Raw genomic sequence first — 26,952 nt, forward strand, 5'->3', positions numbered from 1 at the left:
TTGTATGAGATATCCAAATATAAAATTAGTTTTAATTTTCTACAAGATCTTTAAAAAAAATATAATTTAAAAAATTTTTTCTTAGAAACTCACCCAAATAAGCCCTAAGTTAGTTTAGATATATTTAAAATTTTAAATTAGAACTATCTATATGTATTAAAAAAATTAGAACTACACACGTAGACACCTATACACATACTTATTATAGTATTTAAAATGATGAAAAAATAATGTTATATACACATTATAGTATTCAAAAAAATAAAAAGATAATTTATAACGATTTTTTTATTTTTAACATGGCTAAATATTATTTTTCTATAAATTTTTAAAATTTTAACTAATTATTATCTTCTATTCAATTGTGAAATTGACTTATTATAATATTTGTGATATAAATAAAATTTTAAATAAAATAATTATTATAATCGAGACTATTTTAATAAAGAATATTAATACAATATATTATTATATAGATAATACACTTTATTATCTTAAATAACTTTCTAAAAAAAGTAAAAAACACTAATAATTTAGTTCTATTTAATTAAAAAATTAAATTTCAATTTAAATATCATCTAATTAGTTAGTATCATAAAATTAATTATTACTATTTTTATAAGTTGATTTATTTATTTTTTAATTTTTATACTAAATCAAATTTAACAAGATAATTATTATTGTAAGTTAAGTTTAACAAAATAATTTTTAACATAAAATACAAAAAAATAATTTATATTTTATTTTAGGAATAAACATATATAATAAAGGGACAACTATGTACATCTATATATTAATTATTAGAGTGATTATCCATTTTGATCCTCAAAGAATTTCAGATCAGACACTTTAATTCTCAACTAAAATTAATTACTCGATTGGTCCCTAACATAATTTCGTTAGACACTTAGGTCCTTGGCCTCATCAACTCTAACGGAAGACAAAATGGTCACTGACAACTCTAACCGGGATAAAATGATCCCTAACCCCTTTGTTCGAAAACAACACTATTCTTCTCCAATTTTCATCATATCTCGCATAATCCTAATATTTATACTCTCCTTCTTTACCTTCACAGTATTCTTTTTCCATTTTTTCCTTCCTCTTCTTCAACTCCAAGATCAAGCCATGGTTTTACTGCCACGGTATCGCACCTATCTCAACATGTCATGAACCACACAATTCATAAATCTCTATGACTGGTACACCCACCATCTCCGCACTTCACCCACCATAAGCACCCACCTCTACGTCCTTGATAAGAGCATCTTCTCCAACCCCAACAATATCCACCACATCGTTAAGACCAAGTTCCACAACTACCCTAAGGACACATTTTTCTCCATTCTGCGGTAAGCATTATAGATTGTTGGACATTAGGACATCATGATAAGATTCTCGTACAACATCATACACAAATTCTCATTTGGAATGGACTCGAGTGCTTCATTCATTCTTTCTCAGAGTCCAAGTTAGCAGATAGTTTCGACCTCGCATCCAAACTATCAGTACAACAAGCAATGTCGTCGTTGCCGCTCATATGAAAACTGAAGCAATTACTGAACATTGGTTTGGAGAAGAAGTTGAATAAAGCGATCGGAGTAGTGGACAATGTGGTCATGGAGATGATAGGGTAGAGGAGGAGGGAGATGGCGCTGACGTCGATAGATCTTAACAAATCAGACTTGCTGTCTAAATTCATGGGATCCATTGAAGATGATAAGTACTTGAGAGACATAGTCATTAGCTTCTTGAGTATGAATTGGTTGAGAACAAGTTACTACCAGAAACACGGACGTTACCAACGGGAAGATACCCACGAACTAAAAATAGTGGCAAATTTATATGATCGTGGTAATCACTTGCAACGTCTTCTATTTCCGTGGCCAAATTTTGTGAAAATTTTTGACGATTTTATTTGTTTATGGTTAACTTGAGATGGGTTCTCTCAATGACCACGGACTCATTGATCATTGTGGCAAAATCGAACGATTTTCACTTCTAAATTCCGTGCTTAATTTGATTTTTTTCCTCTACTCCTCTCAATATTTTTATGCAATTTATACTTTTTCCAAATTTAAACCCTAACTTAAGATAAATTCGATTTATCGGGTGTAGGCTTTTCCAATTCTTCAATTGTTGGTTTCTTCTCCCTCCTTTTGAGTGCTGCCACGGAAAATTAAAGTATGCTAATAGTTTGATTTTAGATGTTGTTGATGATGTGCAATTTTCTCGCTTCCTATGATTCTTAAAGTCGGCCATATTTCTAAATCATGTGATTTTTTTATATGCGCTGATTTGATTAATTTCTCCTTCTTGATTTAACAGTAGTTTTTTAATGTGGTTGTGTTATTCATTACTTGTATAAAAATCAGATTGTAATGTAACCAAAAGACTAAATTATATACATACAATTTCAATATTTATATTTTTTAGTTGTTACATATTTTTGTGCGTGTTCTTTTTGGTCAAATGCAGTTTCGGCGCCCAATTTTATCGTATGCATTAGTTTAGAAACTTTGGTGATGAAATAAAATGATTCAATTTAAAATGAATGTTAAAATTATAAAAAGAATACCAAAAGAGTACAAAAAGAGTATATATTTATCTTTGATAAAACAGTTCTAAGTAATTTTAGAAAGTAAAAAATACTAACTATGATTGATTGAAATAATAACTAATTTAATTACTCATTATTTAGTCACAAAAAAAAATACTCATTATTTAATTACTCACTATTAATTTATGGCAACATTAATAAATAGAATTCTAACTTTTAAAATTCAGAACATTAGTTTTATACCTATATTTTATTAATTTAATTTAAAAAATAAATTAAAATTAATTTTATGGAAGTTTATTTTTTAACTATGTACAAAAGTTTTATTTTTTTTTTTCAATTTAAAAGTATCAAATTCTTAAATTTTAAGTTCATCTATTTTAATTTTGATCGATGCCATTTTTTTTAAATTCATCGAGTAAAAATTTTAAATTCTAATTAGTATATAAAATTTTTGAAATATAGTTTAAAATTATAAATTTTACAATTTGATATTTTTTTATTAAAATTAAATTTTATTCTAAATTAAAAAGTTATAGTTACTTCACTAAACAAAATTTAAATTAACATCTATAATAAAATGAATGAAATTTTAAGCGGCAATGTTAAGCGCAACCTTTTTTTAACAGCCCACTCACTCGGTCTTAACAATAACTCTCTCCCACTATTCCCCAAATTCCTATTTGTTAGCTCCTGCAATTGATTCAAGTTTGATAACATGCAGCCAACCTCTTTCATTAATAACATTTTTTTCAATTTCTCTATATCGTAATTTCTTAGCTCCTGCACTCAGATCAAGCTAGCTAACCTTTAGAGTAATCCATTTAACTCAATCACACCGGACATTTTGTAAAAGAGTAGGGGGACCATGATTTGCAGTTTGAGTCGCCAAAGAAGCAAGTAAAATCGGTGGAATCGGATTCTATCGGTAAACCCAAATCGCGAAGAAGATTTTCATGGCATCATTTTGTCTTTTATATTTCTTTTAGTCAACAATAAAAGTTAATTTTAGACATTTTTTATTATTCCAATATGCATTCTTTCTTTTGCTATTGATTGTAGATAGATTCTAAATTACCAATTAGCATTTTGAGAGATGTTATGCAACCGACAACCGAAGACCGCAAAGCAGCTGCAAATTACATCCGAGAAGTAGGTATTGTACCTTAATTTTTTTATCATTTTCGAAGGAGTCAAATCATTGCCTATTAATTTTTTAGCTTAATTCTTGATTTCTATCTTACTTAGCAGATTTTATTGGAGTTACACAAAGCAATTGGAGTGTCGACGGGGTGTATAATTCACTGGTGTATAATTTAGTGGCGAAAGTTATGTGTATTTTTTGCTATTTACCTGAAAATATTGTTTGTGTAACCAGAAATGAAGAGCTTGACAAATTCATCATTTTGGCACTTTCAAGATTTCAGTTTTCTGTATCATTTTAGCAAAGTTTGATATTTATTTTGTAATAGTTTTATTTGAATATTTTTTAACATTAAATTCATTAATCTAGGATATTTGCTTTTCAATACTAAGTATTTGTTAATTTTATATTTTTATACTATGGATAATACGTATAGGAATGTGATTAATTTTTTTAATATTATATGATGTAATTTTATATTAAAGAGCATTTTTATTATGATATTTTTTTTAATTTAACTTTTATCGTTAGCTACGGAAAAAAGTGTGACAAAAAGGTCCGGCTTGGTCAATTTTGTCACGGGTAAAGTGTGGCATGCATCTTTTTATTTTGCCACAGAAAAGAGTGTGTCTAAATATGCTAAAATTGTGACTAACAAAATGTCTTCACGGATGTTAACTGTGGCTATTGGAGTAAAAAACGTGGCTAATTAAAAATGCGTCGCCTTCTTTAGCCACGGATGTTCATTTGTTGCAAAAGCATAATTGTCACAGTTTTTTTGGTGTTTAACCACAGATTTTTTCGTGGCTAAACCCTTTATTTTTGGTAGTGAGTTGAGAATTTTTCTTCTTGTGAACATTGAAGTTGCAGAGTGTGCATTGTGTAGCTTGAAGTTACAGTGTTAAACTGTTAGTGTTATGCGAATAGGAAATATGATGGAAATTGGAGGGGAATAGTATCGTTTCCAAACAGAGGAGGTTAGGGACCATTTTGTCCCTTGTTAGAGTTGTCCAGAACTATTTGTCCTCTGTTAGAATTAACGGAGCAAAAGACTGACGGAGTTTGTTAGGAACTAATCGAATAATTAATTTTAATTGAAGACTAAAGTATCTGGTCCAAAATTCTTTGAAAACTAAAATGGATAAATACTCTAGTATTTTTTTAAATTTTTTGTGGGGACAAATGTCTCCTTTTCTTCCTATCTTGGTCTATTTTTTGTATGTAAAATTATTTTATACTGATAGTATAAGAAAATTAATTTTTTTAAATAGAATAAAAAATATAAGAAAAAATAAAAAAACTGTACGATAAAAAAAAATCGAAAGAAAGGAAGGATTCTGATTTTAATGCTACCCTTTCCAGAGTTCTAAATTTATAATCACACTCTCTGACTCATTTTTACTTCTAAGCGAATTTAGCATAAACGCTGCCAAAATTATGCATTTCCAAGTTTCCGTCATCTTATGTTCAGAATTCACTTGCTTCTTCGGAGACAAAAACGCTAAAACCGTTCGCTTTCCCGCCATAAAAAATAACATTAAACCCTCCTCTCCAAGTTCCGAAACCCTAGCTTCCCCATTTCACTGCGAAAACCTCTTCGATCAGCTTCGATTCTCTGCATGAGCACTCCATTAAACCTTCACAGTGCTCCGCGACAATGGCGACAATAGTCACTTCCAGAGATGTTCAAGAAATTGTGTTCAAGCTCACTTCCGATAAAGCCAAAGCTCGCGAAGTAACTTGATTTCTTTTTTATCAAGCCTCTTTTAATCGCTGTTCGAAACACATCATTTGGTGAAATTTTTGTGTTTGAAGAAATGTCTCGAATCTGATTTGGATTAAAAATTGAAAAAAGAAACTAAAAGAAAAAGAAGGAAGTTAGTGTGTTTGCTGTTAATGTTGTGCATGAGGCGATGAGTTTAGTGTTTAGATTAATGTTGCTTTGACTGCAATGGATTTTGACGAGCTTATAGTAAATTGAACCGGAGTAAGCAACTTTGATGCTATGATGAGATCACGAGAATCCTTATATGCTAGTTAGAGTAAACTAAAAGAGTGATTCGCTGGTTGATTTAGAGTTCAACAGTTCAGCTATTTGTTTAAAACTGTAGTTAACGTGAGAAACAATAATGCCTATAAAAGAATGTGAGTATTGAGTTAAATGAGAAACAATAATGTATATAAAAACTCTGAGTATTGAGTTCCGAGTGAATATCATCCTTTTTTACTTTTTGGAATTATTTTTTGTGTTGTCAACCTAAGAAAAAGAGAAACGAACATTTAGAGCAGAGTAGTGTTGGATCATTAAATCAAAAGTTATATTTATTTATGTTTTGCCTCTCATGTTCTGTTCAACTGGTAAAAAAAGTCTGATACTCTGGACTAAATGACTTATATTAATATTACACGTGTGCAATGATTTGATGTTCTTTGTTCCTGGTTGCTGAAATCAGTAAATTCAGGGATAACTAGCAGCCTGTTTTGTCTGGATAGAAATTGTGATACATTTCATTTATTCATTTTACGATATCATGCTGTGTTTTGAAATTGATCCAGCTACACTATATTCACCATTGGATTTCTTTTTATGTGCACATTCTCCCAGAATGATCCATTATTTACTCGGATTTATCATGAGTGTTGTTGTGTCAAACATTATCAGGAAGGGATCAAGTTGTTAAATACTTGGTTAGAAGGGGAAAGATCATATAACTTCTGCAAATTTATTGGATTGAATACTACAAAACTTAGACCTGATGAAGTTCCTCACTGTAAGTTCATTATTACTTGCATTTTGATGCTATACATATAATATTATTGAATCTAAGTTGTAATCTTATGGAATTCTTCTTTTTATTTTTTTAAATTTTATATTGGCAGCTGAAACATGGCCCTTTCTCATATCTTTACTTATTCAATGTGCATCATCGGAAATATCGTCAAGTAAGCGGAGAAATCCAAAGATAATATATGCAAAGACTCTTAGAGTTGTTGTACAACGAGCTGAAGAAGCAAAATATTCAGGTAAGTTTAGTTTAGTTGGTAACAAGCTTAGTTCCCCTCCCCCTTTGATGAGAACCTAGTGTGGCTAGAAGACAGGTAAACTCTCAAATTTTTCACTTCCATCCCTTGAGATGGTTTTTAGTGGGAACTAATTTTGTAAAGTTGTCATGCTTTGATCAATGAGCCTCTTAGAAGCTGGCTTTTTCCATCTGTCTCTATACTCCTTAACTTTGTTGGCTATTGGTTTTAAATACCTCTACCATTATCTTCGGAGTTTCAGAACATGAAATGAAGATGCGGGGAAAAAAGTAGCAATGTTGATAATGGGAGTGTTCAAAACTTCATATTATCTTCAAAAGTCTAAATATAGTAGGGGTGTCAAAAACTATTTTCTGGTGATATTTAAGGTTGTAACGAGTGGAAGACTACCGAGTCATCATTGCTTCTAAGAAATTTGTTCACTCCAAAATAAAAGGACTAGGAAATTTCTCTGCATTTAATGCTGGCCATGTCTCAAAACAATGTAAAATGCAAGATTGCAAGAACTCAAGAAATCTTTGTTGAGTTTTTACTATTCGTCTTGTTGTACAATATTGTGGTTTCTTTTAATGCATAGATTTGTTGAAGTCTAAAATTAATCATTTTAAGGATTTGTTGTGTAGTATTCTTCTGGTAAGAATTTGATTACTGCCTTATCGCTGGAGTATGATTGCTCATTTAAAAGGTGCATTTACTCAATATGGTCCTTTGTTTTCTAGTTTATAAAAAAGAAAATCTGTGTATGATTTCTCATTTAATGAGTGTTGATACTTTTGATGGTCTATTGTTTTTTAATTGTTTTCTTAATATCTATTGCTACCATTATGGTAAATCTATCTTAAAAATTTTATATTTGAAGCACCTTCCAGGTTTCCATCTCCTTAGTTACTTGTTTTCCTCTGTTTTTAGGAAAAACTCTGCCATTGTCATCTGTGGTTAAACCACTTTTTAACCATGTTTGGGAAGTCCTGAGTAATGTTCCAAGCTTCCAGTCAGAGTATGGAATTATCCTTCGACATCTTCTGGCAGTTGGCGATTATAGTCTTCAAATGAAGAAACGGATTTACTGCAGTAAGTGTCTGTAATTGAGGCATGCGTTATCTTTGCATCTCGTCAACATGATCATTTTAATCTTCTATATTCATTTATTGTTTGTTTTCTTTGTTTTTTTTTTTGGCAAGACTTGGTGTTTCTGTACATTGAGAAGGTTGAAGCAAGCTTGAATGTGAAAAATATTAGTCATTATACTTCCAAGGAGGAGGTCTTCCGCTATATATTGACGCTTCATTCTCTTTTGGAAAATCCTCCTGGAGACTATCCTGATAGTATAAGAGAAGACCTTGTTAAGGGATTTGTTAGGATCTGTTTGTTGATCAGGTACTCTTAAGTTGCTTCCATTTTATTTTAACTCTGTCTCTACTATTATTTTCTGTTCATCTGGATACAATGTCGTATCTTGGTTTCTTTCTTTAGGGAAGAGGGAAAGATATCACGCAAGCTTGTTGAGTGTATTAATACATATTTGTTAAATGATGGTCCAAATTTGGGCTGTCAGTTGTTAGAGATTCATAATGGTATACAGCAGTTCGTGTTTCGCTGTTGGCTGACAACACATGATCGAGTGCTTAAGGTATCTTACCATTGTATTTAAATGCAAAATACCGTATTAAACTTATAAATTGTTTTTATTTTTTATTTTTTAAACCCAATGTCTGTTACAGGATTCACTTATATTGTATTCAAGGGTACAATTAAATTTGATGAGGGGTGCTGCTGATAGTTGTTTACTGGTGGAACAACTTTTGGATGTGATTTGTAAGGATCTTGATCAGGGTAGCATGTCTTGTACTTCAATGCCTAGGTGAGTGTTTCCAAATTCTGATGTTCATATCTTGTATAATTGATGCCTGGTTTTTCTGGTAGATCACAATGAGCTTTCTGACCAGGGGAGATGGAAATAAAGATGATAAACTTGGAGCTTTAACTAGTTCACATTGTGGCTTGGTGGAACTTGCTGCAGTTATATTTTATCGGGTAGTTACTGTAAACTCAGTCATCGTTACCCATACTCTGCAAATTATTTTTTATCTGATATAATTAGTAAGATAAAACACAGCTGTTTTAATTATGCTTTCTTTTCTTGAGTGTGTCTAGTGTGGTTAATGAATACTGGGTTTGCTGTGGGGCAGTTTCTTGTCCTTTGTTCTAGATGTTTCAATAAAGATGAGGCCATAGTATTCTAGCATTGTGTCTTTTAGTAGCAGTGCTTCTGTGTTTGATTGAAGAAGGCACCCTATATGTTAAATGACATTTTTTGGGATGGTATTGTCCTTGTGGAGTTCTCTGGTGCTTTTTTTTTTAAACCTCCATATTTTATTTTGTGGTTGATATTCATTTTTATTTGTGGAGAAGCTGAGCAGTGTTGCTGTCTTTTTCCTGTTATTATTTATATTTCTATTTCTATTTTGGTGGTTGTTTTATTTTCATCAGTTAAACTTGCCCTCTTTTCTCCTTGGTAACATTTATGTTTTTCTTGCCACAATGTTCTTGAATATTTGTTACCATGATCTTTCTTGTTTTTAGAATGATACCATTTCTGCGTATTATGTAGAGTTATCGACATATATAATTTGCATATAGTGTTTGTGTATAAATTGAGCATATTACATTTTTATGTTAGTTGATTTAGTAAATGCAGTATTTTTTTTTTTTGGTATTTTTTGCTATAAGAATTTGCTTATTTTTTGCTAACCCGATTTGTTGATCAGGCTTGCCTTAATACAACTAGAGAATCTTCTAGTGAAAAACGGGTAAAGAGGGAACCTGCTGCTGGGATTATGAGGGAGGCACTCATGAAAGGCAAATGGCTATGGTAATTTATAAGCATAGTTGTCGGGTGCACTGTGAAACTCATTTTCTATTTTGTCCCCAAGAAATAGAACATGAATATGATGATTGTTTGACTATGTATTTAATTATTCTCTGTAAATTTATACTTTTATTAACTTATATATGTTAGTAGAATGTGAAGTGTAGATAGAGGTTGTTAGATACAAGCTTTTACTTGACAACTTAAGTTTTATGATATGATACTAGAGCCTCTATGACTAAAAGGGTCTAGAGTTTGATCCTGCTGCCCCCATTCTTTTAAATAAATAATAATGAAAATAATTTTAGTATGACATAAGATGGCTTTCTGCACTGTTCATGTTTTAAGCCTACAAGATGCTCTTGTATGAGGAGACGTGTTAAATATAAATGATTCATGTATTTCTACTATACTTTAAGATTTTACAAGAGACGGTTTCATGACAGAGGTAATTATGCAAAATTTCCCCCTGCTGGATAGACAGATAGAATGTAAGAGAGATTACAGAATAAAAAAGGCATCATCACAAGGAAAGTGAAAATTAATAACTGATGTAGATAAATACACCCATCCATGTCCCTATTTAAATTAATTATCATGATGATAATTGATGGAGGATATTTGCTGCACAGGAATGCTGCATTTTGTTCTCTTATTCGAAATTACCATAGTTGCATTCGCGAAGATCTTTTTCTCTACTGGTTTGAAGGCATATGGATGACCTTTGACAGGTAATTCGGGATTCACAAGGTAGACATAGTAATAGTTGCTTCAGTCATTTGTTTCAGGTGGAATATTAGCTCCCTCATATTTGCATTATTCTAAAGAGTTTTATATTTTCCTACTCAAAAGGAATTGCATTGAAATGTTTGGACAGTATTGTTCCTGGCAGTATTGCCCTCTCTTTTCTTATATATTTTTTAAACATACACTTTTCAAGATTGAAAGCATGACATGTTTCATTCACAAACTTCTCTATCATGCTGTTTCCTTTGTTACACTATTTTATTTTTTATTTTTTATATACCCCCTCTGTATTTATGAAGAGTTGTATTAGCTTGGGAGTATCTCCATGCTCTTGGTGATATTCTTCCCATTTTAATATATAAAGTGTTGTAATTTTGCGCATACTTTGGGAGAATTTATTCTCGACAATTTACTGGTTAAGATGTATTATTTTGAGCACTCAGTTATCTTGCTAATGGTTTGAAATTTAAATTGAATATTTGTTTATGCATGCCGTATCTCTGTAGGAAAGAATGGTCATGGTCACTGTTTACTTAATAAAGTTGAGATAATATTGCAGGATTGTGAATTGTGCCAATGTGGAGCGTGCCTATGATGGTTTGTTATGGACGCTGCGGTATGCTTTGGTTTTTTGTTGATCTTATCATATGCATGTGAATAAGTTGGCGTTGTCCTGTTGTTCTTTACATGTTTTTACTTGATAATAATCTCTAGTTTTATTCATTTCTTTTTGATATCAAACTAGATTTTGATCCGCGTGATGTGCGGAGAATTTGAATTATGATTTTCTTATGATAGTTTTTCTTTATTAGATTTTCTAATATTATTTAAATAAAATAGTGTATATTTATACAAAGAATTTAATTGAATAATGCGATAAATAATGTATTATTGAATTTTTTGTTTAATCATGTCTGAATACATTTAAAATTGTCAACGGTTATAATGTCTTAAGTAGTAAATCAACTAAAGTTGCTCAATATAGTTTTCTACTTATTATTATTATTTTTTTGCTTTTGGTGTCTTCCTTTTTGCAGCGTTGCTACTTGTTGGTGATGTTTGTTTTGTTTTCCTCCACTTGAATGTTTGGAGTAATGTTTGCTTGTCATGAAATTTGCATTGTTGATTGTCTTCTACTTTTTCTTTGCTACTACTATTTGCTGATTCATTTGTTTCTGTTGTTGCTTGTTGGATTTTTTGCCTTTTTTTTATTAGGATCTTTTTCCGCCGTTTCAATCTGGCTATTTTGCATAGTAAATTTTGGCGATGGTCATGGATACTAAAAAATCTTTGACCAACGTATTAATTGCACAGGATCAAGCTATGAGCGTTCATTTGTTTTTGGAAAGAAGAATAAAATACAATAAGACCACAAAAACAAAAACTCGATTTCTTTAGAATAGTTATACTATGAATGTAAATGGGTGTTCTAGAATTAGAAATATACATTTAGGTGTACACATATTTATGTTGTTATTTGTTATTTGTGACAGTTGTAATCTTTCATAACAATGCATCTATAGGCTACCTTGGGCTCTGTTTTGATATATTATAAACAGATATGTCATTCTGTTCTAGTGGAGTTGATATGTGGGCCCTGATTTTCCTCTTGCTTCTGAAGGAGTTTGCAGGAACTTTCATCTGTTCTGTTTCTTCCAGATTCAATGATGGTGATATCATCAGTGCCATCTTCTAAATTAAATGAGGTCTCTCTCTCTCTCTCTCTCTCTCTCTCTCTCATGCATGCGCACACACATAAACATGAAAACACAGTCTCACCGGTCCTTTTTGATTTATCCTGCGCTGATGCCTCTAAATTCTAATACTCAGTCTCAGCATGACAATAATAGTTGGCATTGATAATGGATGATCATGTGTGAAAATAGTGTTGCCTATCTTGAGGATTAATATGCCCTTCAATCCTCTGTTATCTTTATTTGTTGGTTATGAGGATACCTTATCCTCCTCATTCATTGTTATTCTTAAGTTCTGGAGGAGAAATTGGAAGAGAAATGGTAGGTGTTCAGTGTGCATTTAATAATCTGGCGATATATTTTGGTGAATGGGTTACAACATTCAATAAGCCAAGCAATGTTGAGAAAAGTTACTGAATATTAAGGTGACAACAATATACAGTATTGACATTTACCTTCCATGTCTGAATTTCACCGATTGAAAGTTTTGAATAACCTTTCATTTAAAGTTTGTACTAAAGCATTAAAGAAAGAGACATTATTTAGCAATCACTGAGTTCTAACATTTTTATCATCAAAGATAATTTTTAAGCCTGTCGTAGACTGTTGTCACTTGTCACTATCTTTGTTGCTTTTACGTTTTCTTACTGAATCATACATTAAGTTGGTCAAATGAATTTTTGCAGTTCATCAGTGGTTGGCAACTAATATGGAGTACTTTAGTGCATGCATTGCCAATTTTCAGCAACATAAGCCCTCTTGTAAGTTTTGTTGACATAATCTGGCTCAAGATTTTAATGGTTGAAGTTCTTGTTATATGTAGATATTTTCAATATCTCTGCCTCCTGTATTCTGACTCTATGTACACAACCTGACCAGCATAATTACATATTTATTCATTTCACCCTGTATTTTTTTTTTCAAAAGGGAATTTCACCCTATATTTGTTCCATTGATAGCCTCATAAATCATTTTAGCTAGCTACATCATAATTGCATGCACTTCCTGTCTCTTCTCATGAATCTATTAATTTCTGGCAAGGGTAATGTAGGTCCTTGGCTACCGTTAGAAACAGCCTGTAAATTTTGCATTTCTAATCTCTGTAACTGGGTAATCAATATTTCACAGATGTTATCTATGATAAACTTACCACTCTAGTTATAGAGTTCATCATATTTTAGGGTATTATACTGATTATTGGGCAGTAAGACACCAAGAATTGCACCCAAAAAAGGAAAATACCTACAAGAAAAAATGATAAATGCAAAGATGAGTTGGTGTCCTGGATGAGTGGATACACCAGACATGAAAGGATTAGGAATGAGTACGAGGGAAAAAGTTGATGTAGCACTATTCCAAAATGGTGAAATTTCACTTAAATAGTTGAGATGTGTTGAAAAGGCCTGCGGAAGCAATAGTAACTTGTGTAGACTAGATGAAAGGTAGCGTAGTAGTTAGAGATGGAGGAAGAAGCTCAGTACTTTGGGATACTTTAGTTAAAGTTCTTTTTCTCATTTTTAGTTTAGCATCTGTCTAGGAAGATTTTTAGGAGAATCACACCACAAAAGAATTGCTTTTGATTGCGGATGGCGGCTTACGGTAAAGAGCCAAAAATCCACCATTGGATAATGGCATATGGTGTTGCAGGAAATGGCGGATGAACTAAAAATACATGTATATGCACAAAAAATGATGAAAAACTGCACATGTAATCGATTGTAAAATCTTATTATTATAAGCATGCAATAGGCTACCCCCTCTAATCTTAGCTTCTCATCCCCCTTTGAGTGTTTATTTCATACGAAACCTATTATTATGCTCTTAAGGTTTTTGGGGGCGCTTCTTACCCCTGTTTAAGACCATATAACAAAAATAAATATGCATTTTGTTCCTCTTAGAATACCTTTTTAGTATACAACCAATCATACAAAGTGGTCAATTGTTTGGATGCTAATGGCAGGTTTTTATTTCAAAGGATATAACATTTCATGAGTATGAGTTTCCCTACAAGGAGCATTCCTCATCATCATCCTCATCCTCCTTCCAAATCATAATGTGTCTTATCTTTTTTCCTCTTACTACTGCTTCTGCATTGAGCCCTGCACCTCAAGACAGGTCTCTCAACATTCACACACTGCATCATCATACTCCCGTTGCATCTTCACATCTACAACACTTATCCACCACCTCTCATCCTCAACCTGCATCTTTATCCTTGCATCATTCTGTATCTCCCCCACCTCACCGTTAGAGAGAGGGCAGCTGGGGTGAGAGGTGGATTTAATGGGCGTGTTGTTGCTGTTGTGGGAATGGTGGAGGTGAGTGGCAATGGTGGGAGGATGAGGGGGGTGTGGTGCCAGAGACATGAGAAGATGATGGAGGTGGGGCGAGTTTGTGACGGGCATTGGAGGTGGTGGCAAGGTGCAGTGGTGAGGATGAGATGATGATATTGATAATGGAGGTGGAGTGAGGCAGGTGTGGTGGTTGTGGGATGAGTAATGGAATAATGGGTGATGATGTTGATGATGGAAGTGGAAAGGTTGCTGAGATGGGAAATAAGGAAGGATGAGACGATGTTGATAATGATAATGTGATTAATTAAAGGTATACAAACAACAACAACAGAACCTTGTCCCACTAGGTGGGGTTGGCTACACGGATTAAACGATGCTATTGAGTTCTATCATGTATCATGTCTAGAGAGACCGTTTACATGTAGATCTCGTTTGACCATCTTATGGATGATCTTCTTAGGTCTTCCTTTCCCTTTAACCCTTTGTCCATCTTCCATCTCATCCATCCTCTTGCCTGGGTGCTCTGTCGGTCTTTTTCTCACATGTCCAAACCACCTGAGACGCGATTTTACCATTTTTTTCACAATAGGTGCTACTCTTACTCTCTCTCTTATATCTTTGTTCCTTATTCTATTCAATCGCAGATGACCACTCATCCATATCAACATCTTCATCTCTACTAAACTTATGTTCGTGCTTCCTTTGGCCGCCCAACACTCTGTAGCATAAAGCATAGCCGGTCTGATAGCAGTCCGATAGATTTTACTTTTAAGTTTTAAAGGCACTTTTTTGTCATATATGAAACCAGACGCACTCCGTCATTTTGACCAATCTGCTTGGATCCTATTATCTACATCATGTTTAATCTCTCCATTATGCTGTACGATGCATCCAAGATATTTAAAATTTTAACTTTTCGTAGGGTGTTTTCTCCATTTTTCACCTCTTTATTAAGGTTTTTCCTTCGGCAGTCGAATTTACATTCCATATATTCCACCTGGCTACGACTTATTCGTAGACCATACACTTCTAGAGCTTCCCTCAAGAAGTGCATCTTCTTATTTATGTCTTCCCTTGACTCTCTCGTAAGGACGATATCATTGGCAAAAGCATGCACCATAGCACAGGCTCTTGGATATGCTCTGCGAGTACTTCGAAGACTAATGTGAAAATATATGGACTTAAAGATGATTCCTGGTGTAATCCTATACCAATAGAAAATTCCTTTGTCACACCTTGAGTCTTCACTCTAGTTGTAGCCCCATCATACATGTCTTTAATTGCACGATTATATGCGATCTTTACTCTCTTCCTTTCTAAAATATTCCATAAGTCTTCTCTTGGCACCCTATCGTATGCTTTTCCAAATCAATAAACACCATATATAGATATTTTTTATTACTGCGATACTTCTCCATCATCCTTCTTAACAAGTATGTAGCTTCAGTGGTGGATATACCTGGCATAAAACCAAATTGGTTCTCTGTTTTTTGTGTCTCGTCTCACCCTCTGTTTTATCATTCTTTCTTATAACTTCATGATATGGTTCATGAGCTTGATCCTTCTATAGTTTTCGCAAAAAAATTAATTGACAAAAATTTAAGATAAAAGGTAAAATTAAAACTCATTTCAAACGTTACTGATAAAATTGAATCAAATTAAACGTTAACGGTATTTCGAAACTTTTCGAAAATGTTAGGGACAAAAAGTATACTTACCCTTTATTTTAATGTTGTTCTCTTATTAGTAAAGTGGAAATTTATTTTATAGTTTTTGTATGTTGTCATTTTAGATTTTGAATGATCACATTGATGCAGGTCGATGCTGCGTTGGTGCTGCTTAGTTATATAACATCAAGTGTGAGTTGTAGATTTCACAGAATCAAGCTTCTTGTTAATTCATGAGAAATCTCTATCTCACATGCTTTTATCCAGGATATGATAAATACATGCGTTGTACCACAAGATGTATGGGATCTTCAGTTATTTAAAAGACCAACTTCAATGTAAGTGCCTTTCTACGTTGAATGATCAGATGAAATGAAAACTGTAGTTTTAAGACTGTAAAATAAAGATTTATCATTGAAGGCTGTAGGTTAATTCAGTATACATGATACATTATGTATCCAAAAAGCGACTTGGAGCTTAGGTGCTCATATTACCGTGGTTCTGGATAACTCCCTGATACTATGTTCATGATTATTTAGAAAGGTGGCACTGACTGAAATTGGGTTGCCAGGTCAATATATCATAGAAGTATCCATGAGCTCATTGATACAATAATTGCTTAAATACAAAAAATAAAACCCACTGTAAGCTAGGTAATTACTTGTGCACCAGACTGTCCTTTTCTTTAAGCTAGGTAATTACTCTGCTCAAGATACTAATTTGAAACTCAGCATAAATGCTACAGTTTTGTGACTAACATTTCTTTGTTATAATGTGTGAGACTATCCCATATTTATGAATATGACGATAGAAATTGAAATAAACAATTGTGGTGGCAATGACAAATGAGAAAAAAGAAACTAGTTTTATGCATTAAAAGGTTTGTATCCGGTAGAACATCTTTGTTGAATTTTATGAAGTTGAATGAGCAGTGTATATGAAGCTTTTCATTGAAGATGGGTCATGTGAGCCTCTCTAGTATTCTGAATTAGCCATTCACTCTTGTCCCTTTTTTTTTCAGTTCTTTTATGAATATGGTTTTTTTTTCATACTTGATATATAATTATTGCATCATTAATTCTTATTATCTCTTGATTTACTTTTAATGCAGACCCATATTGTATTTCTTCTCATGCTACTTTTCAAAGAAAAATTCTCATGTAAGTTGACAGTGAAGCGTCATATATTTTTTTTGTAATAATATATATATATATATATATATATATATATATATATATATATATATATATATTTGATGTTTGACTAGTCGTTATCTTAAAATGATGTTTATATAAGATGGGAGAAGCCTTGTAGTTTTTGAGCATGCAATTTATTTTGCAGAATTTAATTTGAAAATAATTGTTTCTACAAGAACTGCTGCTGATTTCAGTCGTTCTTGAAGTTTAGCTTGTTTTGTAAAATAAGAAAGAGGTCAAACTTTATGGCAACATGGAATCTATGTAATGATATGGTCTTTGGTTGGAACTAAAATCTCATTTTTTATGGAAACTTCTATTACATAGGGCTTATTTGAGATAAGATTTGGTGGACCTCTATCTCGTGTAAAGCTAACCGCTATTTCTCAGAGTTACACTAAAATGATGTGTCAAGGGATTGGAAAGTGTCACATTGATTTAGGAGTATTCCTCATCTTCGTTGTTTGTAATTATCAGTGTCTAAATTAAATTTTATTTTCCTTACAAAGATAAATTTTTGCAATATATGCTTAGCATTTATGCAAGTGAAATATAAGCAACCTTTTAAGTCTTCATTCTACACCTTTTTATGTCTTCTTGTATATCCTTATTCTTTACATGGCATTATATATATTGGCACATAATAAAGACAAAGTTTTGCAATGGTTTTTATATGTTGTACATGTGGGTGAATTTCAGGTTTTCATTGGTAAAAATGATAAGTTTGCTACATTGAACCACTTTCATATTTAATATATTGTCTCCGTATTGTGCAGGCTGATTTGCGAGATAGTTTACATTTGAGGAAGAACCTTTTGAGATCAATTTTGAGTGATCTTAATTTGAAGGTGTGTTTGCCTTAAATTGTTTTGAACAAAATATTGTAAATCTCCTGTTATATATTCTGTAATATATGTTGGTAATAGAGTAAGCTAGTAAAGTATAAAGAAGTAGGAGTTAGTTAGAACTTAGAACAGCAGAGCCAGCTAGGATAGGACAGCTGAGTTAGTTACAGCTGCCATAAGCTCTTTGTTATAGCTTCCATCACAAGCTATCTCCTCATTGTATGTAAAAACTCATCTGTGCTAAGCTCAGTAATTAATATATATCTCTGAGTTCTTTCTTTTCTATTAGTTGGCAATATTGCTGGATGGCACATCCTAAAAATGCAGGGAGTGCCTAATGTTCTTCTACTTTAGTTTCAGTTTTCTGTTTGTTGTTATGCAGGGATATTCAACATTGGATGAGCGGATTGTCTTTTTGCTGCCTAGTGCTATGTATGCACTTTGTGCAGGTTGTATTCCTCTTATTCAATACTCTAAAGAATTTCCTCTTGTTTACAGCATTTGCAATACCTCTGAAACTCTAGATGATTATCATAAGGTACAACTTAGTGTCTCCTACTCCTGGGTAGTTTTTGGTTCTAGTGGTTTTTCTTAGATTGAAATCTGATTTTGATTTTGGTTCTAGTTAGAAGATCCTAAACACCGAGTTCTCCTTGACTTTTTGGATTGCTCTATGGAAGCTCTCACAAAAACCGACAAAGTTTCTAAAGTTGATGTGGTAGGTCTTCATCTAAAGAAGCTTGTATTTTTTTTATCTTCCACGATTTTAACACAAGGAAAAGTTTTCCAGGGCTCTCGATTTCAAAGTTCTCCCTGTGTACGTGTCCCTCGTGAAATAAGTGATCAGCTGATGCACGAGATGGAGAAAGCTATTCTTGGAGTTTTTGTGACAGAGGATAGCAATGAGAGGCAGTTACCTGATATTTTCTTGATATGTTCTCTCTTGTCTAATGTTCTTTACGGTTCTTTTTTCACAAGGTTTGTCACCTTTGGTTTATTTTTTATAATCCTTTTTTTTAATGTACTTTTGATACTGGTGTTATGTTATACATAATGGATGTATATCGGTGAACATGTTATTGCTGTCTTTTTTACCTTCCTGATGGTGTTACCCTTTGCAGTATTTTAGGGTGAATGAAATGGCAAAAGCATATCGATATTATATTACTTATTTTTTATACCTTTGTGTCATTGTATTATTTAATGTCTTGTTATGCTCTGAATTGATATTATTAATTCAGAGAGACTTGGAGTTGGCCTCAATATATTATTTTGATAAAAGGTGTTAGCCACAATATTAGCCATTAGCAATTTGAGATTATAATATTTCTGGTGGTTTTGCTGTGTTCAAAATATGTGCCATTAGGGATTTGTGAGCTTAGTTGGTTCACAAGTTCAAATATCCTGTATTTGACATGTGAGAATTTTAGCATAGAACATATCGATATGTTTTAAATATTTTAACCAGCTAAGTTATTCCAAAATAAACAACTGTATGGTTTAAAATAATACCATATTGTCGCACATGTGCATTCACTCACACGACAATTATTTTTCGCCTGATATTTGCCGACAGTTTGCCAACTGGTTTTTGTTTTCTTACATGTGCTTTTGTATTCTTTCAGGAAAATAAATGTTTTATTCCTTTCAAAATTATACAAATGCCTGCAAGAGATGCTTGATATTGCTGTTGGAATCATTCAAAAATATCATGATGAACGGTCTTATAGTTGCTTAATTTGTGATCCTGCTTGTGATGAAACAAGTTCTCTTGCTGTTGCTGTTCATAGTTTTCTCTCCACTCCAATATTTAAAGAATGGAGGGATCTAAATTTGTTGGAAGTTGCCCCATTTGGTGATGTAATTCAATCTGTTGAGAGATTATTGAATGCATTTGTTGATCTATATGAAGGTTATGCTCAGCATGTGATTAACCTTCAGTCTCAGACAGTCACACAAGATATAGCTACTGATGGTATTCAAAGTTCCTGCCTATATGACAGCAGTAAAAGTAGAATTGTGGATGTGGAATTAGATGTTAATGATGATTCCACAGACATGGATAATTTAGCAGTTCAGAAGAAAATAGGCAGTGATGTGTGGTCTTCTGTAGAGAAGTGGAAAATGGGCATGATATTAATTATTTCATATTTCTTCTCTGCTACTCATGCTCTTACATGGGATGTACTCTTCAAATTAGTGGATAAAGAATGTGATCCGAAGGTAGACTTTAAACGCTATAAAATACAAGGTTTATAAAATTTAGGCACTATATAATTGATATTGTGGAATTTATTAATTCAATGGATATCTACTTCATATTTATGTTTTTTAAACCCATTTTAAACTCAGGTGCGTGGGAAAATATTGTACCATCTTTGTCAACATCCTCATTGGTCCAAGGCCACAACGTTTCCAGATTTGGTATGAAAATGACGGGGTCTGTATTGTAAATAATTGTTTCATACAGGATAGCTGCCACTGATTGTTTCATCTGCACTTTTATTTTGCAGGTCAATGCAATGAATAATATCTTTGAGGAGCAAGTTAGACTTAAGCTCACTTGTGGAGACATATTGATTTCTATCCATGCTTTATTGGCTACCTTATCTTCCTGGGATGGTGTTGATAAGGACAAATGTGGCCTACATCTGGTGGGAGCCAAGGCTGAAGAGGTATCTTCAAATTCCAGAAAATTTGGATTGAGGGAATGATCTTTATGCAGTAAATATTACAGAATATTTATTAATTGATGATATATAAGAGGGATCCATTGACTCCGAGTGTAAGTATAATAACTTACATTCAATCCTCACCATTTATTTTAGAAAGATTTAATGGATAATAAAACCAAAAACCTCTTGGTTCCTCTAACATTTAAATTCTTGTTCAATTATTTCTTGATTTTTCTCAGTTTCACCGGTTACTTTTTAGTTCATTCCTCTCCTACTAACTATTCAATTCTACCCTCATGTATCTCTCTTAGTTCTTGTTCACTTTTTAAAGGGTATTTTCAATACAACATTAAAGCAGTCAACTACACAAGCTATTGAACTGAAAAGGATCAGCCGATCAGGGAGGAAGAACTAAAAGTCTTTGTAGGCACTGTAGAATTATAGATCGTAGACTTATTGTTTAGAGAGGTATGGTTTGAGCATAAGCCGCAGTTTTGATGGTATATATGGAATGTAAGTTTGGTAGGCGAGGGGGAAAACAAGAATACAGAGTGAAAATTGGAGAAAGCATCCTAATCGCAAGTAAAGTATTTTAAGTACGCTGGGTGTATCATACAGGATAATGAAAAAATTGAGGAAGGAGTAAAATATCAGATACAAGCGGGTTGCTCAAAGTGGCGGAGTGCGTCTGGTTTTATATGTGACAAAAAAAGTATCTCTAAAACATCGCACTGTTATTAGATTGTCTATATTATATGGAACAAATTGTTGGGCGGCAAAGGATGAGCATGAATATAAGTTAATTGTAGCAGAGATAAGGATACTCCGATGGATGAGCGGCCACACATGTATCTACAAAATAAGAAATGAAGATATTAGAGAGAAAGTAGGAATAGCGCCTGTTGTAGGATCTTGTTTTAGGTGGTTTGGACATGTGGGAAGAAGATTAGCAAAGTACCCGGTTAGGAGAGTGGATGAGATGGAAGATGGATAGATGGAAAATGGTAGAAGAAGATCTAAAAAGACCATACATGAGGTGATTAAAGAAAATCTACGTGTCAACAGTTTCACTGTAGACATGATACATGATAGGGCACAATGGCATCATTTGATCCATGCCGCCGATCCTACCCAGTGGAATATGGCTTTGTTGTTGTTGTTGTCGTCTTAATTTGCAATAGAAAAAAAAAAGGACAAGAAAGAAACATAAAGCAAATTTTCAAATAAATCATGGTCAACAATGATGCACTTTGCCACATATAGAAGAGTGGCCATATATTTATGGAGGTTGGAATGATATAATCAGATCTTTTGTAAATGTTATTTGCACAAGAATGGAAATAATAGTTGAGGCAAAGTAGACTATTGTTGGAAACTTGAGCTAGAGATAGTCTTATGACTCATAAATTTACTCATAAATCTAAAACAAAATAACCATCCGCCTTGGTCATCTCTTGCAATCCCTCCAATGTTTGGCAGGAAGTGCAGTAGGTTTGTTTTGAAGTCCCAGCACGGCAGCACACACAGTGGAATTCTTGGGCTAAGCAGTACAAAATCAATCCATTATACCGTATTTCCTGGGTCGTTATCGCCCTTCCCCCGGTTCGCCCAAAAGAGTGTAAGCGAGGGATTCAAAACCTAGTTGATCACTTATAAAGTAGAAGATCTTATTCTATTTTGATTCCCAACATGCAGAAGTAAAAAACCTATTAACAGAGTGAGATAGAAACTTTTGATGGAACCTGATGAAAAGAGCATAATATATATATTTTGATGCACTGACAGTGTAAAATACTTTATACAGTCGTGCAATCACACTCATTTTTTTAGATGATTATTTACGCAGTCAATGTGAAAGGTAGTTATTTTTGCTGATGTGACATTACGTAATTGGATGTAGATGTAAAACTACTTTACACTGACAGTGCATTAAAATTAAATTCATATATATATAGGCTATGTTAGTTATACAAGTGTTGTTAAAATTAAAGTCACGTTCTTTTATATTTTGGTAACCCTTTTTTCTTTTAATTTTTAAATTAAAAGGTGTTATTTTAATTTTTAACAACACTTTTTAAGGCACCGCAACACATTTTTTTTCCCCCCGGGGGGGTGGGGTTGGAGACGGGGTCAAAGAGCGGATGAGAAACAAGACTGGAAAGCAGAGATGGAAGACAAAAATAAGGAATCTTTTTTTCTTCTACATGAATCAGGGAAGAATTGAAAAATGGATTTTAAAATGAGAGATTAAGCTGATTCTTTGTTTATTTTGTTATAATCATTAGATCTTGCTAAAACAAATGATGAATATTGAATGTAAGATTTTAGCCTTACACTTGGTGTCAATGGATCCCTCCTCTCTCTCTGTCTCGCACACACATGCGCGCGCTCTAGGTAATGCAATGCAATTTCATGGAAAATCTGAGTTTGTACTTTTCTTAAATGTTGTGTAGAAGTTGTGGAATGAAGTTACATTGCAAGCTAGTACGCAGATGTGTTTTGTGTTTCTGTGACTTATTGAGTTTATTATACCTTGCGAGATTCCTGACTTTTATATTCTTATGGCAGGGCTAGGTTATCAATAGTGTAGTAGTCATACATTTCTTTTTAAAACATCCCTTTTTGTGATGATTTATATATCAGGATCTGATATTCTTATACTAAGTAGCTATTGATTTGTTAATGCAGTGCTTTATGTCGCTAGGAAATTTGGTGCATAAACTTTCAGAAGTTAATCTTGATTGGTTTGGCCGGGTTAAGTTGATTCATTGCATCTGCAATCTCATTTCGCTTAGTCCTCAAATTGGTCAGGTGATTTTTGACACATATCTTGTGAAAACTCCTTCATGAGACAGCTTTTGTCTTAGAAGCATGATAAGGAAAAGAAAAATAACTTAACAAATAAAAAAATCCTGGTAATTGCGCCCAGGTAATTCATATGACTTGAAGAAATGGGCTGGTCGATGTGTTAGGCATGTTTGTGGTAAATGTATCATATGACCTCTATATGAAGGGGTTTATATTACACTGGCAGATTGGATTACTTGGTTGCTGATATCTTGTCTTTTATTGTTAACTATGAAGTTGGTTGCACTTTTCAAAATTTTGTTTGTTGCATCTATTTTAGTATATCTTTCTCTCATTTACTCCTATTTTAATTAAGTTCATGGATTAAGAAAATGACTGAATAAGGTTTTTATACTTATTCTCTCTTCCGATAAATTTAAGTGGATGTACAAAGTTGCCCTTAAGGAGTCTCCTTTTTATACTTATTTTCTCTTCTGATTTCTCTTCTTCATTTAATAAGTTTTTAGTGAAACAGTCAAGTAATATTGACGTAAATTTCCTAATCTAAGAATAATTTTGGCCCAAGTAAAATTAAGAAAATAGGCAATTATTTAGGACTGGAGGGAGTAGTTGTCATAGTTTTTGAAATGGACTTATATGACTGTTCTGGTTCAAAGGCTTATCAATGCCTTATTTTATTTTCCTGTTTTGGCAGACTATGATAGATCCGTTGCTTTTGATGCTCAAAGATACGGATTTTCGAGTTCGGTTAGTCCTGTCAAGGAGAATTTGTGTTCTTTTTCAAACCTGGGATGGTCATGAAGAGCTTTTCCAAGACATTTGGTGGGTTTCACTTTAAATGAACATGTCTCCCGCTCCTCCCATTTTCCCTTTCCTTTTGAATTCTTTTCTGTGTTGATTGTTTTATTGCTAGTCCTTGGTTCTTGGGTTACATTATCATACTTATGGATTTCTTGAAACTGTGGTAGTTGTTTGTTACTACTCTGTTGTAGACTTTTAGCACTTATTTGAGTAAAAGATTTTTTTGCATCCTCCAAAAATATTGATCTGGTCACTTTAGTCCGTAATAAAGTTAGCAGCATCTTTTGTACAATGTCATCAAATTTGTCCTTGTTTGTCTGATTGAGTGATTGTGAGTATGCTTTCCTTATTTAGGGATTGATTTATTGATTGTGATTATGCACAATCAAGGGATTAACATGGTTGCATTTAATATTGAGAAGGATTAATTTAATGTTAAAAATATTAGCAACGCCAAGCTTTTACATTTTCCATTTTATTGGACCTTCATCTTCTTTCCCCATTCTTTCTGCAACAAAATCTTTGTACAAGGATATTTGTATTTATTATCATCATGTGTTTGTTTTCAGTTTAAATTTTGGAGTTCATTTCATAGTTTACTCTAAAGCAAAAGTTGTCACTGCCAATGAGGTGCTAGCTGCTGGTCCCCAACCTCAACCTTTAATGGAAACTGTTTTGATTACTCTGATGCATATTGCTTTACATAGCGACAAGATTGAATTGGAGGTATACACTTGTTTCCTGTGCTTTTGTTCCTTTTCTTTTTACCTTTTAGGAGCCCCCTTACATGGTGCTGAATCTTGTATATAGATATTTTGGTGCGAGTATGATGGATAATGTTTGGGACTTCCTTTTTGTTTAGCAATGCTCCCCTCCTCCATTTCTGATTCTGCTCAATACACTTTATTGAGGAGGATACTGTTATGATTCATTATGTTATGCGAGTATGTTCATTTGCATTATAAAGAGCCCTTTGGTTATTTGGTGGTTCTTGGTGGCACATGCAGGCTGTGTTCGTGATATGTGTGGTTTCTGCCATTGATCCATATCATAGGTAAAATTATCTTTTCTTCTGATTTTAAAATCATTACTTTTGTTTGGTAATTATCAGCAGTTGTGTTTAGGGAATTGGTCTGTGCTGTACTTGACAATCTTTCGAGAGAGCTCCAATACGCAAGTAGAATGAAGGTAACTGGTGTTCTTTTCAATAAGGTTAACTTGTACTCATATCTTCTGGTATATTTCTTCTCATTTTCTCTGTAAAGGGAATTGACGTTCATATCCATTGAATGCATGGTGACTGTTGAATATGTTCTAGCAACTTTGGTTGGTTCTTGACTTCTTGTTGAACTGGCTTCATTGGTTTACAGAAGAGGAAGGGAGCCAAGAATTGCACCAAGAGTTGTTCTATCAAAAATTGTATCGTTGTGCATTTAGGATTAAGAAAGGTCATGAATGCTCAATGGTTTCTTTGACTTCGAATATCTTTTATGCAGTACTTGGAGGAGCTTCTGGGATCAATCCTCTTTTGCTGGGTTGCCTGTGGTGTAAGCATAGTTGCGCTTGTCGAGGTATTTTTATCTCCCTGTTTACTTTAATCCATATGAATTTTCTATTACTTGGTAAGCACAAAGCAAGAAAGCCTGTTATTCATAAGGATGTTTTTTTTATGCTACTCGATATATAGTGACATTGTTAAATTTTTCTGATAATTCAAGGCGGAAAAATCCATGGATTGTTAATTCTAGATTTCTATTTGATGCATTGAGTAGTCATGAAAATATTGTTGGTAAGTTGATTGGAAAAAAGATGGAGAACAATTTTCTGAAGTTGGGGACTGTTACCAACATACTTCAATCTTTCACTTCCGCCAATCAATCTAGAAGCTCAATTAGCTTCATATGTTCAACAAATTAAGGTATAACATGCTCCTCTGGACTCATAACCTCATTAGATGCGAACCTTGGTGTAGCATGTGATCATACCATGGGAAGCTCTGGAGTTTCAAAAATTCAATGGTGGACTATAAAATTCTGGTTACTTACTGTTTCACTGAATTTCATATTGTTTTTGTTGTGCTGTGTAATTGTTTTTTACTTATTACTTGCCAAGGATGATTCTTGCTCAACTTTTTATTTTATATTATTTATCATATTCATTTTTGTTAGATAAGCTTTTTGATATGCCAGAATTGAAATATATAACCTTTTATATAATCAACTTCTTTATTTGGACAGTGACATACTGTGTGTATTCTGACAATCTTTGTCCTTTTCCATGAATAAACTGATAACATGACTGTTCTACAGACAAGGCATCTATTTGTACCAGATGCAGAACCTGGTCATTTCCTTAAGTATTGTTGTCAGTGGCTTATTCCTGTCTTGCTTCTTCATGAGAGCAATTCTGACCTCAACTGGGTGGCCAAGGTATGATCACTTCACATTGATGCTATATTTATACTTATATAGAAGCTTATGATTTTCAGTTTCTAATAAAATAGAGTAATAGGTTTTCACAATAAAGGACCCTTAAGCTTTTAATATTACCATTATGGAATGACGAAAAAGTTATTATCTTTCATTGTGTATCACAGTGCACAACATTGTG

General features: G+C 33.1%; 1 protein-coding gene across 3 annotated transcripts in view; it reads left to right on the forward strand.

Annotated features, from left to right (window-relative positions):
• The first annotated feature begins 5,099 nt into the window (after positions 1–5,099).
• The window catches only part of LOC130958090 (serine/threonine-protein kinase ATM), a 43,325-nt gene continuing 21,472 nt past the window's right edge, over positions 5,100–26,952 (forward strand). For all 3 annotated transcript variants that reach the window (XM_057884984.1, XM_057884986.1, XM_057884985.1), the window contains exons 1-30: positions 5,100–5,439; positions 6,367–6,475; positions 6,585–6,728; positions 7,656–7,817; positions 7,928–8,123; positions 8,220–8,376; positions 8,468–8,607; positions 8,693–8,780; positions 9,515–9,618; positions 10,248–10,346; positions 10,922–10,978; positions 11,984–12,068; positions 12,743–12,817; positions 16,168–16,209; positions 16,285–16,355; positions 17,129–17,177; positions 17,990–18,061; positions 18,441–18,596; positions 18,684–18,776; positions 18,849–19,036; positions 19,684–20,281; positions 20,411–20,482; positions 20,572–20,733; positions 23,422–23,544; positions 24,236–24,363; positions 24,912–25,068; positions 25,350–25,396; positions 25,467–25,530; positions 25,839–25,913; positions 26,652–26,771. In XM_057884984.1, the coding sequence (XP_057740967.1) occupies positions 5,362–5,439; positions 6,367–6,475; positions 6,585–6,728; positions 7,656–7,817; positions 7,928–8,123; positions 8,220–8,376; positions 8,468–8,607; positions 8,693–8,780; positions 9,515–9,618; positions 10,248–10,346; positions 10,922–10,978; positions 11,984–12,068; positions 12,743–12,817; positions 16,168–16,209; positions 16,285–16,355; positions 17,129–17,177; positions 17,990–18,061; positions 18,441–18,596; positions 18,684–18,776; positions 18,849–19,036; positions 19,684–20,281; positions 20,411–20,482; positions 20,572–20,733; positions 23,422–23,544; positions 24,236–24,363; positions 24,912–25,068; positions 25,350–25,396; positions 25,467–25,530; positions 25,839–25,913; positions 26,652–26,771 (3,711 nt within the window). In that variant the 5' untranslated portion in view covers positions 5,100–5,361. The remainder of the gene's footprint in view (positions 5,440–6,366; positions 6,476–6,584; positions 6,729–7,655; positions 7,818–7,927; positions 8,124–8,219; positions 8,377–8,467; positions 8,608–8,692; positions 8,781–9,514; positions 9,619–10,247; positions 10,347–10,921; positions 10,979–11,983; positions 12,069–12,742; positions 12,818–16,167; positions 16,210–16,284; positions 16,356–17,128; positions 17,178–17,989; positions 18,062–18,440; positions 18,597–18,683; positions 18,777–18,848; positions 19,037–19,683; positions 20,282–20,410; positions 20,483–20,571; positions 20,734–23,421; positions 23,545–24,235; positions 24,364–24,911; positions 25,069–25,349; positions 25,397–25,466; positions 25,531–25,838; positions 25,914–26,651; positions 26,772–26,952) is intronic.

This window comes from Arachis stenosperma, chromosome 10, assembly GCF_014773155.1.
Source record: "Arachis stenosperma cultivar V10309 chromosome 10, arast.V10309.gnm1.PFL2, whole genome shotgun sequence".
In the NCBI taxonomy this organism is placed as follows: Eukaryota; Viridiplantae; Streptophyta; class Magnoliopsida; order Fabales; family Fabaceae; genus Arachis; species Arachis stenosperma.